Consider the following 24,323-nt stretch of genomic DNA (forward strand, 5'->3'; position numbering starts at 1 on the left):
AAAGTCTAAAATTTATATCTTTCCTACAACGTATGTAGAGAATTATGGGATACGTAGTTTTTCAGAAAAGGTCTCCTTGGCAAGGCCTCATCAATATTTCATGAATAATTAGTCCTCTGACACACAGGATTATTCTAGGACAAAACAGTAACTCCTCCCCAGGGAGGGGTCGCTAAAGGTCACATATGGTCCACATCAGAATTACTGTTTTACACCAATCATTTCCAAATAAGAAAACTATATGTATGAATCATTTATCACGGTGGTCATGGGAATGGGATAGTAAATTAAGGTAATTGTATTTACTACAACAACTATTGTCAACTAGTCATTTTGAAAACTAATGTGCCAAATCAGTCTTGCTGATTTGAAAAGTTCATTCTGAGTGTCATCATTAAAATTGCACAACTGCATTGTGCCATTGTGTTGTCCTGTGATAAGTAGTGTTATCCATCGTAATAGTGGATTTTGAGAGGGGGTGCTTTTGGGGTTTATTTCAGTATTTTGTATTGTTATTATTGCATGTGGGAATACTTAGAATTTTGAACAGAAGTAAACATGTGGCTCTGTCCTGTAAGTGGTCCCTGTTGCTGACTGCAGATAATTGTGTTAGATGTTGGTGAATAATGTACCATGAATATTTGATCAGACCACCCTTCTGTTATTGGCATCCCCAGGAGATTAGAGAAGACCAGAAATGGCTGCTACAGGTCTAAGACATTCTGATTCATTGCAATAATGAAGTTAAGCTCTTTGGGATGTCAATTTTCCCGATGACAATAGGTTGACCAAAAGCGCATCATAGGAAAATGGTCAGTTAGATATTGTGACCAAATATATTTTTAATTCATTGCTTAGTGTGGCAGAGAAGGTTTTCACGTTCTCTTTTCTAGATGAAATAGGAGATGATTGTTGATGTGCTGTTGTTTTGAATAATTGTATACACTATTAATTAATATCATATTGATGGTTCTCGTAATATCTGTTATCATCTCATGTATTTATATAATTACCATTAATTGTTAAGGAGCTTCCAGCCTCACATGTAAGAACATCATTATTTGATACCAGGCCCTATATTGTGGTTGCCTATTTCAAAGGTTCAGACTTGTGGCCATAACACTGCCTGCTTATGCAATTTACTCCCAGAACTGGAAAATTCCAGCAATTAAGTTATGATTATGCTCAACATCCATCTATTCGCAAGTGCCCTTAAATTTATTTTGCATTAAAGCTTGGATGAGGAGACATAATCACCATAACAACACACTTAAAATTTTGAATTAATGTATTGATTATAGCAACTATTGAAACAAGTATTATGAAAACTGTCTTCCAGCCCAGCATGAAGTAAAAGTTTCTTCTGGACACATTGTGAAACAACCTGTTGATGTGGAAGCCCAGTTAAACTATTACATCAGATCTGAAAGGAACAATTTACTCAATTTCAAAATCAATTCTTCTCTTCTCTTTACAATATCAAATTGCATGAAATTACATCAATTTTCTATCAATCAACTGCCATTTTCGTTTTCAATAACCCTCTGAGCTCTTAGTGACCCGATTTATCAGACTATTAATGTATTTTAAACAGACAGTTATGACACTGCCATTTTTCATGGTGTCCAAATTATTGGGAGTAGTTTGAGCTGCATGTGCAAGGACTACCCACCGGCTGGTGAGATGCAGTTTTAACACAGCTCCCTCTCCGCGTGCTTCTATTTTAACTTCCCAATCATCCCCATTATGGCATTCTGGGAGAAAATTGGACAGAAATAAAAAAATGGTCTCAGCGGTAATTTTTCTCCCATGTTATTGCATTATGGGATATTGTGTTCTTCATAGACTGACACATATTCGGCCATGAGTCAGGATTTATGTGCAGACTCGACAACGGCAATATAATGACTGTATGAACATCATGAGTCCTATACAAAACATGATATAGATTTTTTTGGAGTGTTGGGATTTGAAAATGACAACTTTGTGGTCTCTAAGAGTAATTTCTCAAAATGATATATGAAGTTTATTAATATTAATTAAGTAAAAATAGCACTCCAAGCTTGTTTTATCGGTTCAACAATAATTTATCTCAATTCAATTAAAAGGTTTTATACTTTATTGTTTATTAAATATTCAATAATGCTCTAGATGATAAATTATCCGACAAATCGAAACAAAAGGTTCAATACCGCTCTCTCAGATAACAACTCTAGATGTGAGTATTATTGCTTTTGACCATGAATATTAAAAAGACATTGAGCTATATCTTCTTTGATAATTAGCTCTGTTTGTATTCTTGTGAGTTGATGAAGCCTCTATTTCCTTTGATGAACGATCAGAGCTCATGATTAAGAGTGTTATTGTACTAATTAACCGTCCCAGTTTTAATGGCCCCATTGTTAGGCCCAACATTGCTTCTTGTTTCCATGATGATTTCCGGGGCAGGAACAATCAACTCCGGGTTACCATCAAGATGTGGCCACAACTGGACCATATGTGGGACAGAAGACATCGGCTCTCCACCAGAAATTACCATAAGATTAAGATTTGTTGTGAGTTAATTTCTGACCAGAATGTAAAACTAAATTGACCATGGAAGAAATCTGTCTTCCAGAGCAGTTAACCATGACTGTCAGTTTGGTTGTAGAATATTAAGAGCTTTAAAGTTTTGTCCCAGAAAATAAGTTATTTACTCATCCTGACAAACAGGGAGATTTCATCATTAACCTTATTTATAAAATCTAAATAATTCAATGTTGATGTTACTAACCTCCAGCCAATATAATGCCTACCCTATGTCCTACATGGCCACTGGTAATTGTTGCTGGAATCCCTTACGAATGTTTGTTTTGGTGGAATTTTATTCAGCTTCTAAACCAACCATAATGTTTGAATCAGTCAGAAATGTTTGAGTACCCTTTAATAAGGTTCACTTAATAGTATCTATATTAAAAGGGATGTTTTCATTTTTTTAGGTGTGAGTTTTGAGTTAGAAAAGTGAGTATCTAATAGAAATCAACTAGTTACGAGTTAAAAAAAGTGTGTTTTGACCCAGCAGGCACAACAACGTTGAAACAACAGTCATCTTTCAACGTTGAGAAAAGGTTGAAATATGGTTGTATTTGAAAGTTGTATTGACGTTGTGATTTCAACGTTGAAACAACGTTGCGGTTTAAACGTTAAAACAACATTGAAATGAGGTTGAAACAACGTTGAAATGAGGTTGAACCAGATGTGCAGTTTCAACATTGAATAGAGGTTGCAGTTAAACCGCTGAAGGGTTAAGGTAAGGTGAAAACTAGAAAGAACACAGTTTTGTTTGGATTACATTTATACAGTATGTACATGTTAATGGTAAAAACTGCCCCATCAACAATGCGATGCGCCACCTCTTCTTCGTCCATGCTGAAATGTAAAATATTAAAACAATAAATGTAAATAAACCATCCTTTATAAACATAATAGATGCAAAGAAGAGTATTGTTAATAACAATACAAGATCACAGCTTGATATGAACATTTTTCACCATAATTTGAACAATGGAAATCGTATCCGAAATCCCGTCGTATCCGAAATGCATGATTTTCAACAAATAATTTGTTAAAAAACAAGTTTTTGACATTTTGTAAATAAATACCAAACGTACTTACTCGAATGGAACCGACTGTCACTTCCCACATGTAGTAAGCTTGAACTAATGGAATTTACGATAATTTTAAAGCTCTGCTGATACTGATGACCTGCACAATCGATATTTTTTGAAAACTGACCGGAACTACGCAATACGCTAGGGGCGCAACTCGTTTCAAACTTTCCAATCGGGGTAACTCTGTATTGCGGTAGATGGCCATTCAGCTTATAAAAAGAAGTCTACTCGTCAAGCATGAATGGCTCTCTATAACAAATTGAATGTGGAAATATTAATATAATCAGAACAGAATATCGATCAATATTCGAATGTCATGACAACATCAATATGACAACCATTTTTCAGCCTTCCTCAATGTTGAGGTATCGACCGTATTTCAACGTCGTTTCAACGTCGAAATGTCGACAATTTTTCAACGTTGAAGCTTCAACGTTGTTTTTAACGTTGAAATATTGTTGATCGACGTTGTGACCAATATTCAACTATATTTCAACATTGAAACAACGTTGTGTGCCTGCTGGGGAGTCAGTAAAAATGTGTTTTGACTCAGAAAAGTGATCTTCAACTAAAAAAACACTTGACCAATTAATGAATCTCATTTTAAAGTGACCATGAACCTATGTATCATTGTTTAGATAATTTTGAGACATGTTTTGTTTTCAGGTATGCTACTTAGAAACTATGCAAGTTACAGAAACAATGCAAAGTTATTTATAAGTATCTATCATGTGTTTCAGGTATCGATAGAAAAATCAGACCCGAGGGCATGCGCATAAGCTGATAACGAGGCTTGCCAAGGATACCAGCCACACAGCGGGCCCAAGGGTCTGAATTTTCAATCCAGACAGGAAAAAACATTATTGATATTTTTTCTTGCATATCTAAAAATATCAATATGTAGAAAAATTGACGTAGAAAACGCACTTTAGTACAATTCACCAAAAAGCGTGTGCGACGCTGTTTACTGATGTCATAAAGCACAGTAATTTTAAATCACTATTGACATTAAACAGTTCCTCTAAAAATCACATTTTTATGATTATTTATTTTTAATTTTGATAAAAAGTCTTACAAACTTGCACATTTGATTGCGCTTTATTAAAATGGGAGTATATTCTTTTCATAAACAGTACAATAAAAGAAACATGAAGTGGCGCGTTGTTGCGGGTGACTCGTCTTACATGGGCGATGTAAGACGGGTTTCTCCAGCACTGGTCACATGACCGAAAACACATGTCCGGTATGCAAGAATGACTAATCTTAGCTTGTCCATGCTTGAAAGGAAGCAAGTGGAGGTATTGTCATTAGGCTTGTGCCTTCTGCAGTGCTGAACTTGGCTTAATGCATAACTGTTACTAGAACATCATTCAAAATATTCACATGAATCTTACTACATATATTGCCAGGTAGAATCCTCACATGTACTGTAGCAAGGATATAAGTATGGCTTTGATAAATAAAATACAAAAAAGTACCAGACTTAGTATGAGAGATATGACATTTGTGTTTCTGAAGGATCAGACTAGTTTTATAGCTGGAATCTCATTCCCCTGGTGGACTAGGTGCTGGCCATTTTGGCCTGTTTATTTAACTAATTAAGTTACAGAGGCTGGCTGCTGCTAATTCCTAGTAATTACCCAACCCCCCTGTTGTCTGTTGGTATACTAACCACAGGTCACTAATCACCAATCAATGGTCATCAATCTGTTGTATAACAATATAAGCATACAACACTTACTTTGCAGTTATGACAATGCTTCTGCATCAGAGTTGTAATCAGAATGCTATGAAACTATTGGAACCAAACAAAGTTCACCAAGGCATACATATTAACCAGGCAATTACTCTTGGTACAATCACTGAGGCAGAGTTGACCCAGGTATACATATTAACCAGGCAAGAACTCTTGGTACAATCACTGAGGCAGAGTTGACCTGGGTATACATATTAACCAGGCAAGAACTCAAGGTACAATCACTGAGGCAGAGTTGACCCAGGTATACATATTAACCAGGCAAGAACTCAAGGTACAATCACTGAGACAGAGTTGACCTGGGTATACATATTAACCAGGCAAGAACTCAAGGTACAATCACTGAGGCAGAGTTGACCTGGGTATACATATTAACCAGGCAAGAACTCTTGGTACAATCACTGAGGCAGAGTTGACCCGGGTATACATATTAACCAGGCAAGAACTCAAGGTACAATCACTGAGGCAGAGTTGACCCGGGTATACATATTAACCAGGCAAGAACTCAAGGTACAATCACTGAGGCAGAGTTGACCCAGGTATACATATTAACCAGGCAAGAACTCAAGGTACGATCACTGAGGCAGAGTTGACCCGGGTATACATATTAACCAGGCAAGAACTCAAGGTACAATCACTGAGGCAGAGTTGACCCAGGTATACATATTAACCAGGCAAGAACTCAAGGTACAATCACTGAGACAGAGTTGACCCAGGTATACATATTTACCAGGCAAGAACTCTTGGTACAATCACTGAGACAGAGTTGACCCGGGTATACATATTAACCAGGCAAGAACTCAAGGTACAATCACTGAGACAGAGTTGACCCGGGTATACATATTAACCAGGCAATTACTCTTGGTACAATCACTGAGGCAGAGTTGACCCAGGTATACATATTAACCAGGCAAGAACTCAAGGTACAATCACTGAGACAGAGTTGACCCGGGTATACATATTAACCAGGCAAGAACTCAAGGTACAATCACTGAGGCAGAGTTGACCCAGGTATACATATTAACCAGGCAAGAACTCTTGGTACAATCACTGAGGCAGAGTTGACCCAGGTATACATATTAACCAGGCAAGAACTCTTGGTACAATCACTGAGGCAGAGTTGACCCAGGTATACATATTAACCAGGCAAGAACTCTTGGTACAATCACTGAGACAGAGTTGACCCAGGTATACATATTTTCCAGGCAAGAACTCAAGGTACAATCACTGAGGCAGAGTTGACCTGGGTATACATATTAACCAGGCAAGAACTCAATGTACAATCACTGAGGCAGAGTTGACCCAGGTATACATATTAACCAGGCAAGAACTCAAGGTACAATCACTGAGGCAGAGTTGACCCAGGTATACATATAAACCAGGCAAGAACTCAAGGTACGATCACTGAGGCAGAGTTGACCCGGGTATACATATTAACCAGGCAAGAACTCAAGGTACAATCACTGAGGCAGAGTTGACCCGGGTATACATATTAACCAGGCAAGAACTCAAGGTACAATCACTGAGGCAGAGTTGACCCGGGTATACATATTAACCAGGCAAGATCTCAAGGTACAATCACTGAGGCAGAGTTGACCCGGGTATACATATTAACCAGGCAAGAACTCTTGGTACAATCACTGAGGCAGAGTTGACCCGGGTATACATATAAACCAGGCAAGATCTCAAGGTACAATCACTGAGGCAGAGTTGACCCGGGTATACATATTAACCAGGCAAGAACTCTTGGTACAATCACTGAGGCAGAGTTGACCCGGGTATACATATTAACCAGGCAAGATCTCAAGGTACAATCACTGAGGCAGAGTTGACCCGGGTATACATATTAACCAGGCAAGAACTCTTGGTACAATCACTGAGGCAGAGTTGACCCAGGCATACATATAAACCAGGCAAGAACTCAAGGTACAATCACTGAGGCAGAGTTGACCCAGGTATACATATTAACCAGGCAAGAACTCAAGGTACAATCACTGAGACAGAGTTGACCCAGGTATACATATTAACCAGGCAAGAACTCTTGGTACAATCACTGAGGCAGAGTTGACCCGGGTATACATATTAACCAGGCAAGAACTCAAGGTACAATCACTGAGGCAGAGTTGACCCGGGTATACATATTAACCAGGCAAGAACTCTTGGTACAATCACTGAGACAGAGTTGACCCGGGTATACATATTAACCAGGCAAGAACTCAAGGTACAATCACTGAGGCAGAGTTGACCCGGGTATACATATTAACCAGGCAAGAACTCTTGGTACAATCACTGAGACAGAGTTGACCCAGGTATACATATTAACCAGGCAAGAACTCTTGGTACAATCACTGAGACAGAGTTGACCTGGGTATACATATTAACCAGGCAAGAACTCAAGGTACAATCACTGAGGCAGAGTTGACCCAGGTATACATATTAACCAGGCAAGAACTCTTGGTACAATCACTGAGACAGAGTTGACCCAGGTATACATATTAACCAGGCAAGAACTCAAGGTACAATCACTGAGGCAGAGTTGACCCAGGTATACATATTTACCAGGCAAGAACTCAAGGTACAATCACTGAGACAGAGTTGACCTGGGTATACATATTAACCAGGCAAGAACTCAAGGTACAATCACTGAGGCAGAGTTGACCCAGGTATACATATTAACCAGGCAAGAACTCTTGGTACAATCACTGAGACAGAGTTGACCTGGGTATACATATTAACCAGGCAAGAACTCTTGGTACAATCACTGAGGCAGAGTTGACCTGGGTATACATATTAACCAGGCAAGAACTCTTGGTACAATCACTGAGACAGAGTTGACCCGGGTATACATATTAACCAGGCAAGAACTCAAGGTACAATCACTGAGGCAGAGTTGACCCGGGTATACATATTAACCAGGCAAGAACTCTTGGTACAATCACTGAGACAGAGTTGACCCAGGTATACATATTAACCAGGCAAGAACTCTTGGTACAATCACTGAGACAGAGTTGACCTGGGTATACATATTAACCAGGCAAGAACTCAAGGTACAATCACTGAGGCAGAGTTGACCCAGGTATACATATTAACCAGGCAAGAACTCTTGGTACAATCACTGAGACAGAGTTGACCCAGGTATACATATTAACCAGGCAAGAACTCAAGGTACAATCACTGAGGCAGAGTTGACCCAGGTATACATATTTACCAGGCAAGAACTCAAGGTACAATCACTGAGACAGAGTTGACCTGGGTATACATATTAACCAGGCAAGAACTCAAGGTACAATCACTGAGGCAGAGTTGACCCAGGTATACATATTAACCAGGCAAGAACTCTTGGTACAATCACTGAGACAGAGTTGACCTGGGTATACATATTAACCAGGCAAGAACTCTTGGTACAATCACTGAGGCAGAGTTGACCTGGGTATACATATTAACCAGGCAAGAACTCTTGGTACAATCACTGAGGCAGAGTTGACCTGGGTATACATATTAACCAGGCAAGAACTCTTGGTACAATCACTGAGGCAGAGTTGACCCAGGTATACATATTTTCCAGGCAATAACTCTTGGTACAATCACTGAGGCAGAGTTGACCCAGATATACATATTTACCAGGCAATAACTCTAGGTACAATCACTGAGGCAGAGTTGACCCGGGTATACATATTTTCCAGGCAAGACCTCTTGATTCTTAGATATAGACACAATCGCTGAGGCCGCAATGAATCAATTGTTTTTTTTGCCTTAATCAACAACTTAAAAATACCCCCAAGTCAAAAGTTTATTCGCATTCACTATGGTCATATTTTTTGTTTGTTGCTTATTATGATTATGGAATTAAGGGATGAAAACAAAAACAACACAAAAAAAACTGCAAAAAATGTTTTTGTGGTTAGTCAAAACGAAGTGATTTTAATTGTGGCCAGAGTAGAATTGTTTTTAGGCTTCTTAATATGCTTTCATTTTTCTATCTGTCAGTCTTGTTAACAGTAATTTGGCTCGGGAATGAGGTTCTGTTTAGGTTCCATTTATGTCCTGTACTTTGTCTGATTTCTCTAAGAAACCAAACTTTTATGGTGATAAATGTTCAGAGAGATGCACTTGATTGTCCAATCAATACAGTCTCTGTCAGGCTTATTGTTGGGTTTCTGGCTGGCACCAGACAAGAATTTTTCAGTAATTTTTTGCTTATTATTTTCTGCAATGCTTCACACAATATTTTGGGGAGCTTGAGAATTGCAAATAATGAACCAAGGATTTGCTCCTTGCATTAAAAGGGCAAATGAAATGGAAGCTGAAGCCAGTTTGTCTAACAATTTGTTTTGTTTGATAAACATTGATTTGAATGTTTACAACAAGCCACTTTGGCAATTACCACGGACTCTTACAAGATGTTTGACAATAATTACCCAGATATGTATGCTTTTTTGACAGAGATGAGCTGTGCCTTTTTTCTGAGATATTAATGAGCTTGATTGTTCTGGGAAATTTGTTTCTGTAAGTAAAACAATGGAGTATGTAATGGAGCTGTTGGATTCGGTTTCCAAGTAATATACTAAGCTGGCAAGGGCAAGTGTTTTCCTGGCCTGGCAGGAAGCAGGTTTGCCAGAGCATTCAACTGGAACTTTGTGCTAGATCCTCAACCATGCTGCCCTGAGTGCTTGCAGGAATTTGATTTGGATCATTAGTCTTCATGAAACAGTTCATTATTCAAGTTGTAATAAAAAATGTGCTATATTTATGCAGCCTGAGCTCATTTTTAAAGAAAGAGATATTACTTGTTTCTTTTAAAACTGTACTCTCACAGATTGACTGTTTTGACAACTTTCTTTATTTTTTGTCTTGGAATGAGTCATTCTTCATGAATGTGTGAAAACGAGTGATACAAGATCTTATTTTTTGTCAGCAGTCTTATAAAACTGGTATCCAGACATTCACGAAAAAAAATGGCTCATATTTCAAGATATTATGTTTTTTAAATGTCAAAACGGTCAATCTGTGAGAGTGCAGTGTTAAAAAAAAAAAATCTTGTAAGATATTTTCTAGCATAAAAACTAGAGCACTATGTTCTGAAGACAGTATGACAGTGTTATAGATATTGGCCACACATTGTTGATTGCTACCACCTACAGAGCAGTCAACATTTACACCAGTGTTATCTTCCCACAGACCATTAACCTTGTCATCAGGGCTTGGTACTTGACCAGGCAGAGGCAATCCATCTGTCAGTCGGCTACTGGTCTTTGAGATAAACCTTGCCCACTCCAACCAAAGAAAAGAATGGCATGTTCAATGCTTCTTGAACCAATCAGGCAGTTCAGTTGTGTTGTATGCCACTCTTTAGCTGTTTTATTATGATGCAACTTGTCAGTATGACTATATATATATTGCGTCTTTGATTTAGACCATTTGTTGGTGGTTTTTAATGCTCGGTGTTTTGTTTTCCAGTGCAAGCTGTGAAATGCATTTTTTTCAAAGTATGTGTATAATGTGTTTTGCAGGTAGCGGGTTGCAGTGCCTGACTGGAGCCAGTGGTTGTACCATGTGATAGACTGGTAGCTCACTGATGGAAGTAGCAGACATGTAGATGACAGACTGGGTCACAGACTACCATAGACCAGACCATTGCAGTACACACCAGGGGGCACTCAGCTCATTTTGCTGTAAGTGAAACTTTTGGTCCACAATGGTACTCCAGACTTTGAAAAAGCAGATTCCATGACTATTAAAGTGAATAATGCATAACACCCTGACTGCTTATGAATATTGTCGCATCGAGCTGTCACTAGCATGCAGTGGTCTTCTGATATATGGAAACAATTAGCTAAGTGTAAGATAGTTGTCCGGTTAGCGCAGTGGTTAGCACACTCGCTTCTCATTAAGGCGATCCGTATTCGATTTCCGGCCTGGGCACATGGTAGTTTGGTTAATGGTCACCAAGCTGGACAAGTGGGTTTTCTCCGGGTACTCCGGTTTCCCCCACAACACAAGACCACACTCTCGCGCAACATCGTGCCAACGAGTGATTAATATAAGTTGCAATACCTTGTTTCACAATTGTTGTAAAATTAAATAAGTTTAGATTAAGTATAAGACAATACAAGTTATATAAGACTACATATTTTTCAAACAATAAATTACTCTAATTCTGTTTTAAACTGATTCCATATAAAATCCAACCAACAAGACCTCAATAATTCTAGGGGGCTACAAATGTAGGTTCTGAGTCTTTGTCTTTTCAGCATGCTGTCCAGATTATGGCATTTTTAAAGTGGCTTTATTTCTTTGGCAGCAGGCAATTTAGGCCCATTAACGCCTGCACGATATGCTCTAAGTGGCTCTCCACTGCAAACAAAGACCCACAGTGAGCTTGATTACCCAATAAAGGCTCATTATGGGTTCATGTAAATGCCTCCAGTCCCAAATATGGTTATTTTCGGGCGATTGCTGGTGTTCCACAAGAGTTCCTGCTATGATGATTGGTAATGCAACATGTCCTTCCTGTATTATCTCTGATTATCCCTTTGTACCCATTATGGAGATGCAACTACAAAGATGCTCAGGAAATGTTCTAAAATTCTGATTAATTTGGATTTAGAGACTCCAGGGGCATTTTAAAGGATGATGTTTAGTGTAAACTTATTTATTTTTGTGAAGACTGTGAAACAAGTTATTACAATTTAATATTAATCACTCTCATAGACACGATGTTATGCGAAAATGTGTCTTGTGTTGTGGGGGGGGGGGGGGGGGGGGGGGGGGGGGGGCTGGAGAAGTGAGTCAAAGGGGGAAGGGGTGACTCCGGGTCAAATTGTGTTAGTGAGATGCATTTTAGAAGGTCTCAGTAATGCCCAAAACCATTTTAGGCCACTGGGGATCTGTACCTTAACCCCCAGCCAATTTCAAGGTTGTAAATTATCGGCTGTTTTAACCCCTGGTTCATGCAATTGTTGACAGTGACAATTTTGGTTGAATGACTTACACGACTTTAAAAAATTTCTGAACAACATTTTTTTTTTACTTCCAAATGCTTTGGTGTCATTGACCTTCGAATCTACCTATGTTTTCTCTCAGTGACGTGGAGGAAGAACAAACATTTACATGTATGATCAACCAATACGTATCTCTGTGTTTTATATTGTTAACATACTATTTCTTTCTTATTGTAAATAATATAAATCATATTTTTCATTAGGATATTGACTCCTTAATCAATCACAGTAAAATATAATGTTTTTTCTGTATAATGCAACAGGTCTGTGCCTGAGGCGAGCCTGTCATCTGTTCTCAAGAATGCCATCATTTATTTCAGCTGACTTCTTTCTCCAATCTTTGTCAGATAATATTGCCATTATAACAACAAAACAATTCCTGTCTATTGATCCGATAAGGCTGGCCACTCATTTTCTCCTTACCCAGCTTTCTTTTTTCTTGAACATTTAGGAGAAATGTCTGTTTTTATTCCAATCATTCTGTCATTATCCGCCCCTTATGGTGATAAAACTCTCTTCATTTGCTGGAAGATGTGTTATTGACCTTACTGTGGAAAAGTGAATCATGGTTAGTAGATGTTTCATCCCTATTTCAGGCTACTATAGATTTTAGAATTATCACATTTTCAAACATAATAAGGTTATGGTGAAAGTGAGCTTGTTATAAGGACATTTCTGGGCTATATTACTGTATGGGAAAATCATAATATAATCAGCTTTCATGCGATAAATGAGCTTTTATGTGTTATAATTTCAAGGGTCTATTTTTCTTAGACTCAGTCCCATTGAATACTAATTATATGATGCAAAGGGTAAATTTGGTTAACTGAAACACCGACCATACTGCTGGGGACATTTGATTATGATATTCTGACATCGATTTCCCAATGTCCACTGTCCATGCAGTGTCCCTGTGAGGACTTTCTCCATTATCGGCCTGTCCACCAGCCACCAGTTAGTCATACATTAATTGCCACTTCACCTTATCACTGCACACATATGAATTATTGATGCCCTGACCACTCGGTCCTCATAAATCTGACGGTCAATGCATGTTGCTGATGTTATTCCATTAATGTCATTGTGGATGTTTTAATCATTGAAAGCAATAGTGTTTAACTCAGATGATTTGTGACCATGTATATTGAATAATTGATGCTTCTGCCGTGAGACTACAAGTCTTCATAAACTAATGCTTTGACTGTTTGAAAGTGTAGATGGTCTTTATTTCACTTTGCACTTAACAGTTGTATCATTTCCAGCACTTCTTTCCATCAGCTGTATCAAGTCTTCCCTTGGATTCTGGGTTTATACTGAAAACTGATCTTTCACAGCTTAAAAATCTGTGTAAATTTAAACAAGAATCAGTTTCCATGTTTTGTGTCATGAACCTTGCCCTCATCCATCAAGTCTGCAGGCAGAAGCTTTTAAAACATTTGCTTTACAAGGCCTTCCCGGTGTTCTGTACTCAGCTTTACATCAATGGCAGCTTTAAAGCATGACATTTTTGCTTTGTTTTGTCGATCTTGTCATTTTATCTCTACAGATTACCTCTATGCATTTGACCAAGTGACCATTTCAGGGCATAATGTCAAACAAATAAATCCTGGCGGGACATGTGCAGTGGTCAGTCATGATGTCCAGTGTTTACAGAGACTGACCACAGCCACCACACTGACCACCAAGGAGTGTGACCACCGGTCACTTGATACATTCACCATATCCCTGCCCTTCCACTAGACTGTAATTAGCCAGGAAATGTCTTCCTTAAATTACCATTCCAACTACAGTTCCTATTCCACCCTGTGATCATTTTATTTATGACTAATATTAAATATACTCATTAATTGCTGCTGGCTGAGCATTTTAATAAAACTGGAAAGCCTACCCATAAAATAAGGCTTGTTTATCGTGACACTAAAATCACCAGTGTCTTGGAATCTTTATTTCATGTGATGGGGATATTTGCATTGCAAATTTCTAACCCTATTTAACAGAGAGATCATTTTCTGAAATGCAACAAATGAAAACTGTTGTTTGGTTCAGTTTCTATTTAAAGAGGAATATTTGGATGAGACAAAATCAATATCTCAATTTTTTCTTGATTTTTGATTTGTCTGCAAGATTTTATTCTAATCATATCTATAATGTTGAGATTAAAGCAGGAACTGTTTCATTAGGTATGTTTAAATGAGCACTCATTCTAGAGAAGCAGAATCGACTTTCAGCAAATTGGTTACCTTATCAACAAGGTGATTTTAACATTTCTGAAGAGGTTTTTGAATAAAACCTTGAAATTCCAAACATCATACACTGCACTAATGATCTTTTTATGTAATCTTCTATTAGATACCATTGATATGCGGCAATTGTTGTTGTTTAAGGTATCCCCTCATCGTCTTGATTATTCTTCTTAAATATTAGTGGAGATTTTCTGCTTTTAAGGCTGTTGGGTGATTTATCATGTTGAGGGTAAGACTGGAAGATCAATGGGTTAAAATCCTGGATGATAAATGAGAATATTCCCTGTCCAGACTTGGATGGAAAGTGGTGGAATCACAGCCAGATTGTCCCTTCATGGTCTGTCACTAAGCATGAGCTCCATTTCACACAATGTTAGTGTTATGTGAAAATGTAGACTCTGCTTGTGATTTTCTACTAGGGCAATACAATTTGCTTTGTTGCAACACTAGATTTTGTTACTGTTGAAATAACAGCGATATTAAGGAAATTCATATACATGAATATTTAAGGAATGAATTGCAAGATTGATGTAAGTATCGGAGTATGAAGGCAGTTGGGCTAGTTAAAGTATGTGGAGTCCAAAGGAGCTGGAACCAGCCCAACTGTGTTCATATACTCGATAATGACATCAATCACCCAATATAAATTTACACCAAAAGTTCAATATTTGTATTTGAGATTAAGGTAACTTTTTTATTGTTTCAGTGTGAGTGAAGGACAGTGCAAAAGATTTTAGGTGTTATATGATGTATTCCTGAACATTTGGCTTGAACCACCTGTGGGTTATTCCAAATGCCTGTAGTTCTCTACACATCTGGTTGGTTTCTGGACTAATCTTGCGGATGTTGCTCTGCAAGAACTGCTTGAAAATACAATAGGTGCAATTTTCTCTTGAAATATATTAAGGTGAATAAAACGACCTACATTGGATGTAATCCAATTCACTTTCAAACCATCCTAATTCAAGTTAGTGAAAATAATATATTCTGTGTCTTCAAAAAAGATTAGAATGTGGTAGGAATTCTGTTAGTACAAGATTAATATTGCAGTTTTAGGTGCTGAAGTTTGTTTGTAGCAAATCTGATTGATTTCCTACCGGTATACTGTTGGGTCATAAGTCAAGTATTCTATTAATTATTAGCAGTCAATATCAGGCTCCAGATGACAGATCAATATTTCAGCACTTTTCCATGCTTGATTTTTCCTGGCACCATTGCTGGGGTATCTACATGTGTATCAACCTATCAGCATGTGGTATCTTCATGTTATAACTATCATGGACCATTACTGTCACGCTCTACATGGCCCTGCCCAAATAAAAACCATTATCAACGAGTCCAAACTCAATTAATTCTTTACCAATCTTCTCCGTGACTCAGACTAGACATGAATCTAGTTCCAGGGATGCTTGACTCGCAGACTTAAGATTCCAATATTTCCCAGTAAGGCTGGAATAGAGGAAGACTGCCATATTGATCAAGTATTGATCTCGGTTAAACAACATGGTGGCTGGTCGTCAGAGATTCCATTGGATGCCACAAACAACACTTGTACCATTGCTTGACATGCTTTTATATGGTTTTGTAAACCTTGGGAAATAATATTACCAAGTTAGAAGGACCTTTGACCCACATCATTTATCAAGAACTTGTTCAAAACAGGAGTGTTTGTTCTTAGTTTTTTTTACATATTTGTGAATGCAGCAATCATTAAAGTTGATTGGATTTTATCTGTTGGGAATTCCATCAGTGCATTTCTGTTCTCATTTGAGGTGAGTTATTGATGATGAAACCATTGATGTTTGAATAATGAGTATGGTATTTGAAGTAATCAGTTAAAAGGTTTGGTAAAGATGTGTTGTAAGACAATATATTATTCATATAGTTGATTGTACATATACTTTTGATATGATATGTCTGCCCAACTATCTGTTTTTGCTGTAGGCCTTCCAGAACTGTAAGAATTGATTGAATCTCCTTTCTGCATATTCTTTATTCTTTGCCCCACCCTTCTTAAAAACAAGGTTGAGGTGGGCAGAGTTAAGTTTGACTTGGACTGGGAAAACATTCAATCATAGTGAGAAAATGACTTAAGTTCTGATTTTTATGATATAACACTTAAGTCATTTGTTTGCTCAGATTATAAGTATCTTCCATGGCCGAGAGTGAAGGTTTATCCTAACCAAAGCGTAGGATGTTTTGCGGAAACAAGGTTTACCGAGTTTTCGTAAAACACACTTCATGCAGGGGTTGGGATAAACCTATCTTACCCGAGCTGCTATGGTAGGTGCTTTTTCTCCCACCTCCGTTAATCAAAATAAAGTTAAAATGTATTTTTTCGCTGGAACTCTTTAGTGCATAGTGAAAATAATTCATGTATAGATGTGAGATAATTCGTGGTGGTCATGGATATGCGTACAGTGATTCAGATTATGTAAAAAGTTTCGAGGAGAGTGCAGCATTATTTTTAATGGTACCATTTGAAGAGAGAAATAATTAGTTTTAGGATTATTAAGATTTTAGATATTGCCACAAGACAAGTTTTCCAGGATGCTACAGACGACGGTCTTCAACAAGGGAGGTAATTGTGTGATGACAATAAAAAAAGGAGTTCCATACTGGTACTTTTTTATCTTTGCCCTTGGGCAAGATTATAAGTATCTGCCATGGCCGAAAGTGTAAGATAGGTTCATTCCGACCCGAGCGTAGGGTATATTTCGGAAATGAGGTTTACCGAGTTTCCGCAAAACACCCTGCACGAGGGTCGGGATGAACCTATCTTACACGAGCGGCTATGGTAGATGCTTTTTCTCCCACCTCAGTTAAACAAAGTTAAGTAAAAATGTATTTTTTGCTGGAACTCTTTTGTGCTTAGTGAAAATAATTGCGTACGGATATGCGATAATTCGTGGTTGTCATGGATATTCGCGCAGTGATTCAGAGTATGTAAATGGTCTGATCGGTCTTTAAATAGTTCTAAGAAGAATGAAGCATTTCTTTTTTTAAAGGTGCGTGAAAACTGTTTTCTGGTGACATTTGAAGCGAGAAATAATTAACTAGGGTTCTAAATATTGCCACAAGACAAGGTTTCCATGATGCGCTACAGACGACAGTCTTCAACAAGGGAGGTAATTACAATGTGGTGACCATTAAAACAAGTTCCATACGGGCATTTTATCTTCGCCTGTGGGCAAGATAAGAATTTCTAGCATGGTTAAATTAATGGATCTACTTATCTGAGGTGGGAGAAAAGAATTTCCAGCATGGTCAAATTTTTGAATCTACTTATCTGTGGAGGGAGAAAGGCGGTCATGTTGTGGAATTATTTTTTAATTGATTGCCAGCATCAAGATGAAGATTTTATCATAGTAATTGAATTAAGGCTAATATTGTACATGTTTTTTGCTCTCCTCACTTTACTGCACTAATGTTGATCAGTTTCTAACCATGAAAGTTGCCTGCATGATGTTCAGAGAAGTGCCCAAGGAAACAATCAGCCTTAATCAACCTCATTAATTTCTTTCCCACCATTTCAAATTGGTTTTGCACTTTCTGTACATGGAGCTGACATGCAAACAGTCATTTAAGGTCAGAGCCTGGGGGTCATTGGTTTGTGGGATAAATTCTCCAGAAACGATCTGCCCGATTTGCCCAGAATGGTCAGTACATGATGTCCATGGTCAGTACATGATGTCCATTGGGATTTAACAAATCATAGCTTGTGCTGGACTTGTATGACAGGAAGTGATGAGCTCCAAAGGAATGAGGAATCATGCCACAAATGAAATTATTTCCTGGAATTGTCACATTCTTTCTCCAGATGTATTAGTTTGGAAACTTAACGCCTTTAGCTTCTAGCTGAAAGTTCACTGGCCTTATTTTTCTGTGGCCTGGGTGTAATTGTTGTAACTCGAATTGAGCCATCATGATTATTATCTTAATGGCTAAATTACTTCATTACTTAATTGCTGAAATAAATACATTACTTGGCACTGCTGTGTTTCATAATGTAACTTTGGAATGTACATCAAAGTGGCATTATAATAGTTGTTTTGTTCTTGTAGAACAATATGCTCCAGTATTATACAAGCGGAAGATATGATTACATCCCATTTCCAGCCAGCATGGGCCCTTCCCGTCATCATTCTTGTATTGTGCAACTGTCCTGGGCCCTGGTAATCAATTATTTAGTAATACATGATCCAGTTTCTGGCATTAAATGAAGATATTACTTGGCTGTCCATAAATGGGATGCTTGTATGTAATGAATTACCATGGTGACCAAAACATGAATATCATAACTGGATCATAGCTAGGATGTTTCATAAAATATTTCATAAAGGCTATTTCTGTGGACTTGCCATTACTAACACAAACAGGTCTTGATAGCAATGTAGATCTCAAAGGATGTCTGGCTGATGCTAGAAGTGTACTACTTAATTGGAATAAATCGATGGGAGACATAAATTGTTGCGTCCCAGAAAACAGTTAACATCCCTTAGAGCTGAATGCAACATTGATTTTCTGCAGCATTGTTCAGTCTTTGAATCGCAGATAGATTTCAATATATTGCCATTTTATTCTTGAACAGAATTATGCAATTGTGTAATCAATCTGTCTGATCAATCAATTTGTCCAGAATTTTTTTAAGTTGGTGGTACTTCCATACACTTAGCTTTGATGTCATCATTCTCATCAGCAGTGACACCATTCGGGCATGCAAACACATAAATGCTGGAAATACTATTGGTCAAGTTGTAAACAATGACAATGTGGTCCCTTGGTTTAATAAAAAAGAGTGCCCCACCACAATTAAGTGTAAACAATGACAATGTGGTCCCTTGGTTTAATAAAAAAGAGTGCCCCACCACAATTAAGTGTAAACAATGACAATGTGGTCCCTCGGTTTAATAAAAAAGAGTGCCCCACCACAATTAAGTTGTAAACAATGACAATGTGGTCCCTCGGTTTAATAAAAAAGAGTGCCCCACCACAATTAAGTGTAAACAATGACAATGTGGTCCCTCGGTTTATTAAGAAAAAGTTCCCCTTCACATTCAACAGAGGAAACGTCCCTTTAAGGCCCTTTGAATTTGGGGATGAGAGTCCCATTTTATGTAATCAGGATTACACTGATTATCAATTGTTTGAAACTGTAAAAGTGAACACAGTTGATCGTTAGTTAGTTAGTTTGTTTGTTGTTAGTGACTTGATTGAATCATCTAAGGCAGAGTTTCATATGGTATATTTAATGGCTTAAATTACTTGGCTTCAATAAGTCTGACATTTGGCTAAAATTGGGATGATTTGCTATGATGTTCAATTGGAGCATTGCCTCCCAACGAATCATGGCATGAGACATTAAACACATTAAATAATATTTTATGATAAATTTCCTTCAATTTGCAACTGCATGATAACCTGTGGACTGTTTCAATGAAGGATTTTAGTCATAAATTATAAAATCTGTATAAACTTATCAAATGGCAATACATTGATTTTTTTTATTTCCTCAACTACTTACTCATTTTCATTGTTGGCTTAAGTTGGATTCACACAAATATGTCGCAAAATAATAAAACTCTGACACTAAAGATAATTTCAGTTTACAACTTAAATGGAGTAAGACGTTTATCAAAACGGCCCCCAAGGATGAGTGTCATTAAAAATATTGAAGAGCAGTTTCTAGATTATTTTCGATGTAATTTCCTTTACTGGCATCCGCTGCACTGGACTTCATTGGGGTTATCAGGTTTCAGAATGCTTAGAATGCTGATGTTGCATTAAGTTGAGGATGGTCCCTGCAAGCTTTATTTGGTTGTCGATATCAATGATGATAGGATGCTCTAGTTATAATGATTGCAAGCAAATTAAAAAGTTCATAGATAAAGCAATCAGCTGCAATATATCTGCTAAATCTCCTTTGTATAAAATATTTGCCTGACAAGAATGTTTGAATTGTCATTATTTAGAGAAAATGTATTGATTTGTTTTGCATGATCACGTTATTAATGGTATTTGTCTTATCTGAAACGCAATTAATAAAGTTCATGGAAAGCAAAATAAACAGAGTTTCTAAATTGCATTTTAGAACTCGGCAACAAATACAAGACCATAATGGAAAATGAGCAAAAAGCCTGGGCTGGTATTCATATAACATCAGTCATTTCCTAACTTATAACTTCCAGCCCTGGACGGTTATCTAACCTTTGTTTCATGTCCTTTGAAACATATTTCAGTTGAATAATTGGTCCTCTCAGACTGTGATATTGATCATGGCACCATGGGGCAGTTTTGATTGGTTGTTTTTTGTGTCAATACCTCATTCCGAACCTGATGTATTGCAAGTTTACAAAAGATGTCAAATGGAATGGAACCGCCAAAATGTATAATGATTGCGGTGAAATGAAACGTGACTGCCCATGGATTGTTTGACTACTGATACCTTTAAAGGCAAGGTTTTACATGTTCATACAGATGAATTTGGTAAACATTTTGTTAACAAACAAATCAAAAACTGCATGAGGATGGGGAACGATTGTTCAAATACTGCACGCTATTTTTCTTGGCTTGCTGAGCAAACTTTTCTACAAAAAAATAACTCCATTTAACAACATTTCTATATGGTTGAGACTAACATGTTTGCCACCGTAAAAATTAATAATCTTCATCCTTCAATATTCCTTATAGAAAATTGACCTTTTGATTATACTGTAAATTTCTTTATTTTCAGATTAAACCATACAGGTGTGTAGCCGCAATGTAGTGTTAGCTGGTACCACGTTGATGTATTTGTGATGTATGTGAGCAGAAGAAGAGTTACCATGGCTGTGTATGAGACCCTTGTTACTCTGGGAGCCTTTGTGCTGCACTGCTGCCTGGCAATTGACCTTCCACCCAGAAGTATGTACCTCTTGCTTTTCCAAACCAAGTCAATTAAATGGCTTATTATGCTTAGTGAAGTGGGAGCTACATAGAAAATATGCAAGTGTTCACGTCCATCTGTCAGTGGGCTTTCATATCCCGTCCATAACTGAGATTTGTGATGAAATTTGCAAATAGTTCGGAAGTAGTGACCACCATATGATGTGACATGTTGCACCTTACAGCCAGGTCTCTAGCTTCAAGGTCAAGGTCCTTTTGTGTCTCAGAACTTTGTGTCAGTTTTGCTATATGACCCTCAATGATGATAGTTGTTCAGGTCTGGTCAATAATATTTTAATTTATGGTGGGATTTAGAAATAATTTTGCACTAGTGACTGCCATATTATTATAATTTGTTGCGCTGAACACTGAAGTGTCTAGCTTCAAGGTCACTGTGCACTTCAGAACCTTTTCAATTTTGCTATATAAGGTTTTCAAATGTTTGTGGTTCCTTCCATTAATTTTACGGTGGCATTTTAAAATAATTTTTGTAGAAGTACCGGGTAACCATTATAAGAAGACGACGTGATGCACGGCTCACCCAGATCCATAGCTTCAAAGTCAGGGTCACTGTGCACCTCAGCACTTTGCCAGTTTTGCTATATATAAGACTTCCTGATGATATGTTCCGAGCCATGCCAGGGTGCCTGGCTTTAACATCAATGTCAGTGCATGCCTCTGAACATTTTCTGTTTTTCTATATCAGTGACCAACATAAAAAGATTGCACCTGGGTTCATGGTCAAAGTCACTTGCATGGCTGGGTCAAGGTCTCTGCACATGTGCTCTTCAACATCAGTTTAACACTTTGGCTATTTTGGAGATTTTTGATTGATCTTGTGACAAATAGGAATAATTTTCTGTCATATAATTAATAAACGATTTTTATTTCTTTTCACTTAATTTTGAAAACCTTTGCCTCCCTGATAAAGACCTTCTTGGCATTATCTTGAACATAACTGGTTTTAAGCCACTCAACAGAAAATGTGTCATTTAACTTTATTTAAATATTTAAGCAAACTACAAAAAACTAGATTAACCATGTATTTTTGTTTTTCAGTAACCCAGCCCCCCACAATAATGCCAGAGCCCAGACTCAGGGATGTGATATATTTTGACCCTGAGGGTACTGCAGTCAAGGAGTTCCCTTGTAGAGCTCTCGGAAGCAATCCTAAGGAGTAGGTTTACTGTTTGACCATTCTGGAGGCATCTTATTGTTTTCTTTTTAATGTTGTCTTATCATTTCAATGCTGCAGCTTTTTAGATACCGGTATATGCTGTCAGTTTCCTCCAAATGTACTATCACGCCAAAACCCTGAACACTTATAACTTCTAAGTTGTAACGATGTAGTGAAAAATAATTTGACAGAGACCTTATCCAATTATTTTTTTTAGATTTACATGGACGAAGAATGGAAGGCCATTCAACATTAATGACCCTAAGTACATAGCCAATGACACCTCATCACGTATAGTTCGCATAGACTCTAACACAGGGACCCTCAAGTTCCTACAGTTCCATGAAATGGACGAAGGCCAATATCAATGTATAGCAAAAAACAACCATGGCACTTCATTATCAAAGAAATTTAGATTAGTGAAAGCCACAAAAAAGACATTTGAAAACCCACTGGAGGAACCCACTAGACATTCAGTGAAGCCTGCTGATCCTTTAAAATTGACTTGTAATCCACCGAAAAATGATCCACCAGGGATTGCGCGCTGGGTCAGGTTTAAGGACGAAGGAACTGGAAAGGGTTACTTGGAATTAAACGACAGAATTGCTATGGACTACCAGGGTAAGTCATATGCCCTAATACTTATAATGCTCAATTAAGGAATGAATTGCGGGATTGATGTCATTATTGGTGTATGAACGCAATTGGGCTGATCAAAGTGTGTGGAGTCCATGCATACTTTGACCAGCCAAATTGCGTTCATATCCCCGATAATGACATCAATCCCGCAATTCGTTACTCCAACGGTGCATTATTTCATTCAAGAATTGCTAAAAAAAAAAATTCATTTAAGAAAACCTTTCAGTAATACTTTCTTACCCATTCTGTAAATAGAACAACCCGACTGTAACCGGAAAGGTTTTATCAAATGACGTCACGATAATGCGGGAAAAGATCAACCACTTTAAATCACTTTTAAACGTAAAATTGAAACACTTATGGCAACGATACATTTAACATATCATAATTTAACACTGTCTAAAATGTTTATTTATATTTTACAGCACTTGCTGACACAAACAATAAAAAGAAATCCATGTATATTGTTATGCGATGAATTGCGATCCGAACATATCTGAAGATGTTGCGTTCATCGATTGATAAACACAATTGCCGAAAGGCAGTTCATTTAGGGAATGGAAGTTGAGGTGTAAATATTTTGAAATTAAGTGTTCTGCTTAAAGTAATATTTAGGATGTAATTTTTAACACCTCTGGAGCAATTGATTACTGGACACTGGCACAGGCAGCCTAAATTTGTGTGTTCAAGAAAATAACTCATCTTTTTTTAATTTATAACTTCCTTAACGATTTCCTTTTGTCAATTTTTTTTTATTTATTTTACAAATCTTAAAAGTCGGTCACCTGAATGTTATGTCAATATCAACAGTCATTTTCCACAATTACATATAACACATTCACTATGGTAAAAATATAGACAACATTAAACTCATTTGTCGAAAATCAAACCAGCTTATTAAACTAATAAATCAGAATCCCGAACCCCACCCCC

The 24,323-nt window shown here is 37.5% G+C and overlaps 1 protein-coding gene across 5 annotated transcripts in view; it reads left to right on the forward strand.

Moving 5' to 3' along the window:
* Positions 1–24,323, forward strand: part of LOC128218153 (neuroglian-like) — a 55,814-nt gene that overhangs the window by 13,743 nt on the left and 17,748 nt on the right. For 4 of the 5 annotated variants that reach the window (XM_052925721.1, XM_052925720.1, XM_052925722.1 and 1 more), the window contains 4 exons: positions 10,917–11,078; positions 21,384–21,553; positions 22,634–22,751; positions 22,969–23,372. In XM_052925721.1, the coding sequence (XP_052781681.1) occupies positions 21,448–21,553; positions 22,634–22,751; positions 22,969–23,372 (628 nt within the window). In that variant the 5' untranslated portion in view covers positions 10,917–11,078; positions 21,384–21,447. Of the gene's footprint in view, positions 1–10,916; positions 11,079–16,306; positions 16,423–21,383; positions 21,554–22,633; positions 22,752–22,968; positions 23,373–24,323 lie in introns of those variants that run through there. The other variant, XM_052925723.1, reaches the window with a different exon arrangement.

The sequence above is a fragment of the Mya arenaria genome, chromosome 14 (assembly GCF_026914265.1).
Source record: "Mya arenaria isolate MELC-2E11 chromosome 14, ASM2691426v1".
NCBI lineage: Eukaryota > Metazoa > Mollusca > Bivalvia > Myida > Myidae > Mya > Mya arenaria.